The 10,471-nt window shown below is 46.0% G+C and overlaps 1 protein-coding gene and 1 non-coding gene across 2 annotated transcripts; one reads left to right on the top strand and one right to left on the bottom strand.

Annotated features, from left to right (window-relative positions):
- Nucleotides 1-2,666: 2,666 nt before the first annotated feature.
- Nucleotides 2,667-6,764, top strand: LOC123104935 (nuclear pore complex protein NUP43). The gene is made up of 5 exons (XM_044526884.1): nucleotides 2,667-3,418; nucleotides 4,430-4,499; nucleotides 5,921-6,155; nucleotides 6,247-6,320; nucleotides 6,402-6,764. Exons 1-5 carry the CDS (start codon nucleotides 2,832-2,834, stop codon nucleotides 6,474-6,476), a joined length of 1,041 nt encoding a protein of 346 aa, XP_044382819.1. The 5' UTR covers nucleotides 2,667-2,831; the 3' UTR covers nucleotides 6,477-6,764.
- A 44-nt stretch (nucleotides 6,765-6,808) lies between these two features.
- On the bottom strand, nucleotides 6,809-6,995 carry LOC123150620 (U2 spliceosomal RNA). Its single transcript, XR_006475246.1, has one exon. It is a non-coding gene; the product is annotated as a U2 spliceosomal RNA (small nuclear RNA).
- Nucleotides 6,996-10,471: the final 3,476 nt, after the last annotated feature.

Genomic DNA, 10,471 nt, shown 5'->3' with positions numbered 1-10,471 from the left:
CACCTTTATAATCACCCAGTTACATTGTGACGTTTGGTAGCACACAAAGTGTTCCTCCGGTAAACGGGAGTTGCATAATCTCATAGTCATAGGAACATGTATAAGTCATGAAGAAAGCAATAGCAATATACTAAACGATCAAGTGCTAAGCTAACGGAATGGGTCAAGTCAATCACATCATTCTCTAATGATGTGATCCCGTTAATCAAATGACAACTCATGTCTATGGTTAGGAAACTTAACCATTTTTGATTCAACGAGCTACTCAAGTAGAGGCATACTAGTGACACTATGTTTGTCTATGTATTCACACATGTATTATGTTTCCGGTTAATACAATTCTAACATGAATAATAAACATTTATCATGAAATAAGGAAATAAATAATAACTTTATTATTGCTTCTAGGGCATATTTCCTTCACCAAGAAAATGGCTTCCATGGTTGACTTCCCAGGCATGAAACCAAACTGATTTTTGGTCATGCTTGTCATTCTTCTTAAGCGGTGCTCAACGACTCTCTCCCATAGCTTTGTTGTATGGCTCATCAGTTTAATTCCATGGTAATTAGTACAACTCTGAACATCCCCCTTGTTCTTGAAGATTGGTACTAATATACTCCGTCTCCATTCTTCTGGCATCTTGTTTGCCCGAAAAATGAGGTTGAAAAGCTTGGTTAGCCATACTATCGCTATGTCTCCGAGACCTTTCCACACCTCAATGGGGATACAATCAGGGCCCATCGCCTTGCCTCCTTTCATCCTTTTTAAAGCCTCCTTGACCTCAGACTCCTGGATTCTCCGCACAAAACGCATGCTGGTCTCATCAAAGGAGTCGTCCAGTTCAATGGTAGAACTCTCATTCTCCCCATTGAACAACTTGTCGAAGTACTCCCGCCATCTATGCTTAATCTCCTCGTCCTTCACCAAGAGTTGGCCTGCTCCGTTTTTGATGCATTTGACTTGGCCAATATCCCTCGTCTTCCTCTCTCGGATCTTGGCCATCTTATAGATGTCCCTTTCGCCTTCCTTCGTGCCTAACCATTGGTAGAGGTTCTCATATGCCCGACCCCTTGCTTCACCAACAGCTCGCTTTGCGGCCTTCTTCGCCATCTTGTACTTCTCTATGTTGTCTGCACTCCTATCCAGGTATAGGCATCTAAAGCAATCTTTCTTCTCTTTAATTGCCTTCTGGACATCATCATTCCACCACCAGGTATCCTTATCTTCGCTTCTCCTTCCCCTGGACACTCCAAACTCCTCCGAGGCCACCTTACGAATGCAAGTCACCATCTTCATCCACACATTGTCCGCATCCCCTCCTTCCTCCCAAGGGCCCTCCTTAATGACCCTCTCCTTGAACGCCTGAGCTACCTCCCCCTTGAGCTTCCACCACTTTGTTCTAGCGACTTTGGCACGCTTATCCCGTTGGACACGAACCCGAAAGCGGAAGTCAGCAACCACCAGCTTATGTTGGGGTACAACACTCTCTCCAGGTATCACCTTACAGTCTACGCACACACGCCTATCTTCTCTTCTCGAGAGGATGAAATCAATCTGACTAGAGTGTTCGCCACTACTAAAAGTCACTAGATGTGATTCTCTCTTTCTAAAGAGGGTGTTAGCTACAATCATGTTGTAGGCTAGAGCAAAGCTTAAGACATCTTCTCCTTCTTGATTCCTGATGCCATAGCCAAAGCCCCCATGCGCCCCTTCAAAACCTGTGTTAGATGTACCCACGTGGCCATTGAGGTCTCCTCCTATGCAAAGCTTCTCACCAATCGGTACACTCCTAACCATGTCTTCCAGGCCTTTCCAGAACTCCCTCTTGTTGTTCTCATTGTTGCCTACTTGCGGGGCATACACGCTGATAACATTGAGAACCAAGTCCTCAACTACCAGCTTGACCAGGATAATCCGGTCCCCACGTCTCATGACGTCTACCACTCCATACTTGAGGCTCTTGTTGATCAAGATGCCTACGCCATTTCTGTTTGCAGCCGTCCCCGTGTACCACAATTTGAAGCCGGTATCCTCCACCTCCTTCGCCTTCTGTCCTCTCCATTTGATTTCTTGGACGCAAAGGATATCAACACCTCTCCTCACCGCTGCATCAACTAGCTCCCGAAGCTTCCTTGTCAGAGACCCTACGTTCAAGCTACCTAAGCGAATACTCATAGGCTCGGCTAGCTTCCTTACCCTTCACACTCGTCGAGTCAAATGCGAAGACCCTTGCTCATTTTCCACTACATCCGGGCGCCGATGTAGCGCGCCACTAAGGATGCGACGACCTGATCCTCGCTCACTTGCCACCGTATCCGGATCAAGATACGACGCGCCACCTAGGGGGTGACGTCCCGGCCCTTGCCCATTTTCCACCACACCCGGGTTCCGATGTAGCGCGTCGCTGAGAGGGTTACGCCCCAACGAAAATCTTTTGGGTTTCATCTCCATAAGAGTGGCTGAGTTTTTACGTTGGCTCGCCAAGCCTATCACAACCCTCCTCCTTTACCCGGGGTTGGGACCGGCTATGTTGAGACAACAACATATTTTTTAATTATTTTATATTTATAAAATATTATTGAACTCAAATATTTTTTTTTGAGAAAGAGATGCAAAAGAGAGATAGGGACGTGTAAAGGCCGTGCAGTGCAGCCCAGGAACAGAATTCCCCCCCATAGACGACAGCCCAGAACCAGCCACGCCCCCGCCCTCTTCACTCTCCGTCGCCGTTCGCTCGCGCCGCCGCCCGTGAAACCTAGCGCCGCCGCCGGTGGGAGCGCGCCTCCAAGCCACCGCCCCCGCCCCCAAACCCTCCAAGCAACAGCCAACAATGGCGGACTCTCCCTCCTTCCGCCGCCACCCGCTCCCCTTCTCCGTTGACCTCGTCCGCTGGCTCCCGTCCTCCGCCTCCTCCGGCCGCCACCTCGCGGCCGCCGTCCACGACCCCTCCGTGCCCGCCTCCTCGCGCCTCAGCCTCCTCCCGCTCCACGACCCCGCCTCCCCGCTCGCCTCCCTCCCGCTCCCCTCCCGGCCCACGGCCCTCCGCTGCTCCCCCTCCGTCCTCGCCGCCACCACCTCCTCCGGCTCCCTCCACCTCCTCCCCTCCTCCTTCGACACCGGCTCGGCGGTGTCCGTCCCCGGCGGCGCGGGGTTCCACGTGGGGCCCGTGCGCGGGCTCGACTGCGGCGGCGAGGGGTGGGTGACGGCGGGGGAGGACGGGAGGGTGCACGTGGTGTCGGACGGCGGCGATGGCAGGGTGGTGGCCAGGAGGGTGTGGGATGGGAAGGGCATGTCCGGGTACGAGGCGGCGAGGTGGGCGTCGTCGGCGGAGTTCGCCACCGGCGGCGCCGGCTGCGGCGTGCAGTGGTGGGACCGCAGGAAAGGGGACGCCGTGGTGGCGCACTGCAAGGGCGTCTGGTGAGTTTCTGCTGCTGCTTGTGGTTGATCGCTCGAGAGTGCTTGGTTTCCGCCGATTGTTCCGAAGTTCAGGGATCTATACTTCACTAGTTCTGTTATTATCTGGGTATGGTATGGTTGGATGGTAAATTGTATTCCCTCCGTTCAGATTTAGTCGTCGTGGTTTTAGTTCAATTGAACTAAAACCACAACGAGTAAATCGGAACGGAGGGAGTATCTCAGTGGCTATGCATTGACACACGGTTACTTCATTTCAATCAGATACCTTTCCCATTTCTTATTTACAAATAAAAGTAAGGTAAGGTTTACTCTATGTGTTTGTGTTATGGTCTCATGTCAAGATGATTATGTTCGGTAACAGTTTGATTCAAAATACTATGTAAATGCTTGGCCATCTTATATGGCCCATTTCTGGGAGGCTATTGCTCATCAGTTTTTCATTTTATTCGCTGATTAGTAGCTACACATAAGCTTGCAGGTGCCAAACTTCATTAGCTGCTGTCATGTCTGCCTATGTTTGAAGCATACTGTACTGCTAAGATATTCTCTAATGTTGGTATTAGCTGGTTCCGGTTCTATTAAATGAGATGTGGAAAGTTTGGACGTCCGTGGCTTTTCAGAGAATTTACGGCTTTTAGGTCCAAGTGTACTCGCGCAAGTTGTGTGGATTCAGCTGTAGCCGCCCAGCAAACAGATAGTTGTACTGTCAAGGTTCTTTCACATGTTCTAATATGGCATCAGATGTATTTCTTACAAATTTCAACTGGTGGCCGAACCAATATAGTCTACTGTCGATATCTAGTCCACGATTGATACGCAAATTCCTCTTTGAACTCTTGCTTCTCGACATCAGCTGTTCAAGATCATATCTGCTAACCTGTGATTAAATTTAAGAATTCAGAAATGACCATTGTGTTTGCGCTGTGAAACTTCATTTCATTGAGTTTTCATCATCCCGACTGCACCATGTAGTGCTCTTTATGCTGACTTGATGAACTTGTGATTTTTTAGGGGTCGTGGTGTCGCCACGGGCATGGTGCATTCCATTGATATACATCCATCAAGAAAGCATGTCTGTGTGGTATGGTCAATATCACTCTTTACATGAACTGGGAAATGGCAAATGAATGTTCGCTTCAGTTTAGGCATAATAGTTAAATAAATCATCATTTTTACAATTTCCTATGATATTTGTTAGCCTCGTGTTGACCATAAAACATAACCTCCATTCTTGTACACGAGGATATCTTCGTAGTATATGGGTAGGTGTCTGGACCGGATGTGAGTACCTGCAAGGACTCGTTGCTTTACACCCAGAGCATAGGCCGCCTAGGTCGGTGGTGCTATGTATGGGCTTCTTAGTCTTGCGTACACCTGCGCCCTTATGGCCCTATATGGTATACACACACATGGATATGGTAGTGCGACTACCCATCGTCAGAACTCATCTATATAGCTGAAAGTCAAACAACTTATTGTCAATATACAGCAATATGACCAATTTGTACCATGAAATTCACTAGGATAGAACATCCAACACTAAGTGAACATTTATGTCTATCCCCAAAACCTGCAAAATTCCAGTATTCAAAACAGGCACTGATTTATTTTATTGAGGCTGAGCAATCTTATGTCAATAAATCATCAATATACATAGGTAAATCAGTCTTCCATAAATGAATATTAGTCAAAAATAGTACAGAGGCAGCAGTTGTATGAATAGCGCCCCTTTTACTCTTTCAGAGTAAATCAAGTACTATATGTTTTGGTTTGTATATAACAATTGAAGCCTTTTCAGAGGTAAAGATGACCAATATCTTTGCAATATCCTTGGGTTGGATGCTTTTGCCGATTTCATCGTAATTCTCTGAAGCTATGCACACTGTTTCCCTGTTAAGCATATATTGTGCATAACCCGAAAGATTGAAATGGAATTACCAAAGGGCTTAATAGTACTGTGCAACATAGGGGCTGGATGCTGCTCTTTTGTTAAGCTTATACTGTAAAGGCACTAGCTGGTCTTTGCTCTGAAAGTTTCACTTCCTACATTTACCAAAGAAAAGCAAGCTTTGAACTGAACTCTTTTTGCATGTGATAAACAACAATGCTCTGTGAGTGTTACTTACCTCAACCAAAGATATTCTAATCCTTCATTGTGAATTATATTCAGAATTGTTTTGACTATCTGACTTACAAAATATACGTAGTGGAATGGTTCGTTAGCCCAGCAGTGTCCAGCCCCTATGTTGCACATTCAGCATCTGTGGTTTGTATACGTGTCAGGTAAGCCTAGTAGTAAGTGTGGGAGACTTGGCCTAGGAAGTGGTACGGAGTAACTGCTGACTGTCGAATGGCAAGGTGATTGAGCTGCAGAACTTGGATCACAATGTTAAGTCCAGAGTACGTATAACTGGCCAGATTGTTAGAAACGAATTAATGGGAGTGTTTAGATGAGCCATTACTACAAATATAAATCACGTCTGATTCTCTGATTGTTTGTAGGTTGGAGGGTCCTCAGGAACAATATTTGCTTGGGACCTACGCTGCGCACAGCAGCCAATACCACTCTCTGGTGTAGGGCTTGATGAAACAGCACAACCCGTGTGCGAGAGTGAGGTCTGGGAGGTTCTTTTTGACAACTATACACAGTCTTCTGATATTATCTCGTCTGTCTCAACAAGAATATTACCTGTGATGCTGTGCTCAGAGGATGGAATCCTTGCAATCGTCGAACAAGGTGAGCCTTTACCCAGAAAGCGTTGAATTAATGTGTCTGTTGTTGACTTATTCCATGCAAATTGCTTACGATATGACAATTTAATCACCAGATGAGAGGCCTCTTGAATTGCTTGCCGAGCCCTGTGCTATCAACTCCTTTGATATCGATCCTCAGAACCCTTCTGTAAGTTTGTCTGCTCCAGGTTGGAAACAGCAAGTTTCTTTTTCTTTCTTGTACTTGCTTTAATTTTCTCCTCGTACACAGGATGTCGTCTGTGCCCTGGAATGGGAATCGATTGGTGTGCTTACACGTGGAAGGGATGCAATGGCAGAGGAATGAATACATTCGCTCTCCGACAATTCTATTGAATTTCCATGCACAAGTTCCTGTGATGGCCCGTGGCGTGACTAGTCGAGAAATCAGGGTAAGCATCTTCCGAGGACACCGGCATGCTGTCCTTTTGTTGCTCATCAGCTATCAATGATGGAATAGGCGTGCTCGGCGTGTATTTCATTTGTTGTTTTGTGGGAAACTTTGTTGTCATTGTAATCGCGGATCGTGTAAAACTTACACTGGATCATGCGTAGCTGTGAATTGGTGTTCAGCATAGGTGAAATTGGAAGCATAGCTGTGAATTACTGGATCTATATTATTTTTATTTTTTGTTTTGGTTGGGGTGTGCCTGTTCCAAGCAGTAGTGCAACGCTTGGACGACGTATGAGAACGGCCAATAGGCGGATTCTCCCCCACAAAAAAATTAACTTAATATCTCATGGATCCGTAGATCCATGTATCAGATATTAAACTGATAAGAACAGATACTACACTTGATCTTAGCCAAGAGGCCGAGAAAGGTATGCTTCGATAGGCGTCCCCGGTTCTGGTTTTATTGCTCTCTAAACCGCCTAATCACAGCTTCAAAAGCGGTATGGGATTATTCCAATGAGTTCGAAGCTGCTACTTATTTGGGAAAAAAAGCCGACTCTTATTTTACGTTTGGCGGCCCTGCGCTCGTCCAACCAGGGAAGAAGCCCAACAAGTAGATGACGGCCCACATGCTGCCTATCTGGCGCCTCAGGCTCCAAATACAGAAAAAATGGTACCTGGTGCACCCTCGCTGCAGTTCCTTCTTAAAAGGGCAGTCCATATTATAGGGAGAAAAAAGAAGCCCCAGGTTATCTGGTTTTAGCCTTGTTTTTACTTTTCTCCGTTTTCGTTTTGCTTTACTTTCTCTCTTTTTTTAATTTTTTTCCTCTTCATTTCTTCTTTCTCAAATCCATGAACTTTTTTCTTAAAAATTCAAAAACTCTTTTACAAATTTGCGATTTTTCTTTCAAATTCGTTAACCTTTACCAACTTTCATCAACTTTTTTCAATTTTCTAGAATTGTTTTTTCAAATTCGTGATTTTTTTTCATTTCTGCTATTTTTTTTCGAATCATCAAAATTACTAAGTCATGAAGTTTCTCAAATTAGTTATTTTTTCCGCAAATTTCGTGGAATTTTTCAAATTGACATACTTTCTTCAAAAAAATATTTTTTTTGTGGATTTTTTAATTTTTTGAGTACATGATATTTTATCATGAATTTTTTGAATGTTCGTGAACTAGTTTTGAAATCTGCGAACTTTCGAAATTCGTGAAATTTTTCCGAACACGTAAGCGAACGGTCAATGGGTTAAGCGAACAGTCAACAGGTCAGTTATTGGTATTCGTGATATTTTTTCCAATATTTGATTTTTTGGATTCGCGATTTTTTTTTTCAAATTCATGATTTATTTCTCAATTGCTGAACTTTTTTTATCCGTGACTAGTTTTTTCAAATTTTTGATAAGTCAAGAGTCAATAGGGTCAAACGGTCGGTTGTCCACGATCAAACGACGAACTAGCGATTCTTTTAGCAGAACCGATCGAAGGAGCAATCCTGTTGTCGAGTGATGGAGCGAAGCGAGCACTCGTGCTAATGGGCCAGCCCAAGAGACTGCGCACGTGAGCAGCGGTACGGCAACCAACGCTCAAAGCGCTGGCTAGGATCTCAAGGTGGAGCATCCATACTACTCCTACATGCGGCTCGCAATTTGTGGAGATAGAGAGTGCCCTCCTCACCAAACATCATTAGTACTAGTAGTGAGGATAACACACGCTTTAAAATTCACATTTTTTCAAGAATGATTTGAAATAAATAAAAAACAGATTTGCGGATGTAAATACTACTTTAAATTTAACTGCACCGAGTGGTTAGCAAGCCCACAGGACCAGCAAGCCCACACACGTCGCTTGGGCCATAACTAAGGCAACAGGCTTAGAATCAATACGCGAGGAGAGAAGCAACGTACCAAGAGATCGGACAAACGCGTCAAGCCAGCTTCACTTTTGGTGACCCATTTTAAAGGTCCGCAAAGCTGCATATCAGCGATGAAGCCGCATCGAGCTCGGGTGAGGTGGTGATTCGTCATTTTTTTTTCGGTGGCTGTTGTGGTGGTGCCAGAAGCAGTTGACGAGCGTTGATGTCAAGCTCAGAAATGTTCTACTATCTTTTCAGTTTTGTCATATCGGTCTTTACGTGATTTGTACTTTGTTCTTTATGATATGAATGAGACACGTATTACCTTGCAAAATAAAAGAGCGACGTACGAAAAAGTTATTGTACACAGAAAAAATGGAAAAACAATCGGTCCTTTAATATTAGTATATATATATATAGATTAGATATAGATATAGATATAGATATAAATATAGATATAGATTCCGTGGGGTACAAGCACCTTGTCCGGGTGTATTAATTGGGCCAGCTCGCAACTGCACGAGGTGATACAGTAAATGCTCAGAATAGACATGCAGAACGAGGCAGATTATGTAAATGCCGATAAAGAGCGTTCCCTGTCGTGTGTTCCGTTTGGAGGAAGCGTGGAAGTTTTCCTGCCGCGAAGATGTGTAATCATAATTTTTTTATGTTGGTTTCACTATCGGCATAACTAAGGGTAGGTGGTTCATGACAATTTGTCGGGCCTTCGTCTTTCTCGGGAGTACTTCAGTGCTTCTCAATCAGAGTCGTTTTCATGCCGACTGTTCCAAATGTTCCTGTTTGACCAGATTTGATTACTTGTGGTACTATTTACATGTTGTTTATTTCTTTGGATGCCCCGTGCGTGCGTGTGTTTGGGCCGCGTTTGTATCCAAACAGACACACGCGGATGGGGTTGGACGTGTGCCCTCGTCCTCCCTGGCCCGCCCATCGGGGATGCAGACACCCCTTTTCCCTTCCCCTCCCCCTCCCGCCGCCCCTTTCTCCGCCATAGCCGCCGCCCATTTTCCCAGCCGCCGGATTATCCAAGCTGCCCAAAGCACGACCACATGATTTGTGCCTCTCTCTCCCCGGCGCCGACGGCCAACCGGTAGATCTGCAGCGACGAGATTTGGCACATCCAGCTGCCGGCAACTGCGCCTTGCCATGGATTGGTCGGGTACAATACCACACAGCGCCGGCAACGCCTCCGTGCCGCATGCATGTATTGAATCCGCCTCTAGCCGCTCATATCTATTCCGTCGGTGGTTCACTTGCAAGGACACGCCTGACCGTCGCCTGGACTAAGCGCTGACCCAACGGTTTGTGGGCTCACTGTTGCCGGTCATAAAGTGTGACGCCCCCGATTCAATCGTACACTAATCATGCACGCAAACGTGTACGATCAAGATCAGGGACTCACGGGAAGATATCACAACACAACTCTAAAACATAAATAAGTCATACAAGCATCATAATACAAGCCAGGGGCCTCGAGGGCTCGAATACAAGTGCTCGATCATAGACGAGTCAGCGGAAGCAACAATATCTGAGTACAGACATAAGTTAAACAAGTTTGCCTTAAGAAGGCTAGCACAAACTGGGATACAGATCGAAAGAGGCGCAAGCCTCCTGCCTGGGATCCTCCTAACTACTCCTGGTCGTCGTCCGCGGGCTGCACATAGTAGTAGGCGCCTCCAGTGTAGTAGTCGTCATCGCCGGTGGCGTCTGGCTCCTAGGCTCCATCGTCTGGTCACAGCAATCGGGTAGAGGTATGGGGAAAAGGGGGAACAAGGCAACCGTGAGTACTCATCCAAAGTACTCGCAAGCAAGGAGCTACACTACATATGCATGGATATATGTGTAAAGGGCCATATCAGTGGACTGAACTGCAGAATGCCAGAATAAGAGGGGGATAGCTAATCCTGTCGAAGACTACGCTTCTGGCAGCCTCCGTCTTGCAACATGTAGAAGAGAGTAGACTGAAGTCCTCCAAGTAGCATCGCATAGCATAATCCTACCCGACGATCCCCTCCTCAATGCTCTGTTAGA

Source organism: Triticum aestivum, chromosome 1B (genome assembly GCF_018294505.1).
Source record: "Triticum aestivum cultivar Chinese Spring chromosome 1B, IWGSC CS RefSeq v2.1, whole genome shotgun sequence".
NCBI classification, from domain to species: domain Eukaryota; kingdom Viridiplantae; phylum Streptophyta; class Magnoliopsida; order Poales; family Poaceae; genus Triticum; species Triticum aestivum.
The sequence above is the reverse complement of the archived record's forward strand: the minus strand, read 5'-3'. Positions and strand labels throughout refer to the sequence as shown.

Excerpts from the sequence above, each read along its gene's own strand:
- LOC123104935 (XM_044526884.1), top strand. The coding sequence starts at position 2,832 with ATGGCGGACTCTCCCTCCTTCCGCCGCCACCCGCTCCCCTTCTCCGTT. Across the intron at positions 4,500-5,920 it reads CAAGAAAGCATGTCTGTGTG|GTTGGAGGGTCCTCAGGAAC; the intron begins GTATGGTCAATA and ends GATTGTTTGTAG. Across the intron at positions 6,321-6,401 it reads TCGATCCTCAGAACCCTTCT|GATGTCGTCTGTGCCCTGGA; the intron begins GTAAGTTTGTCT and ends CCTCGTACACAG.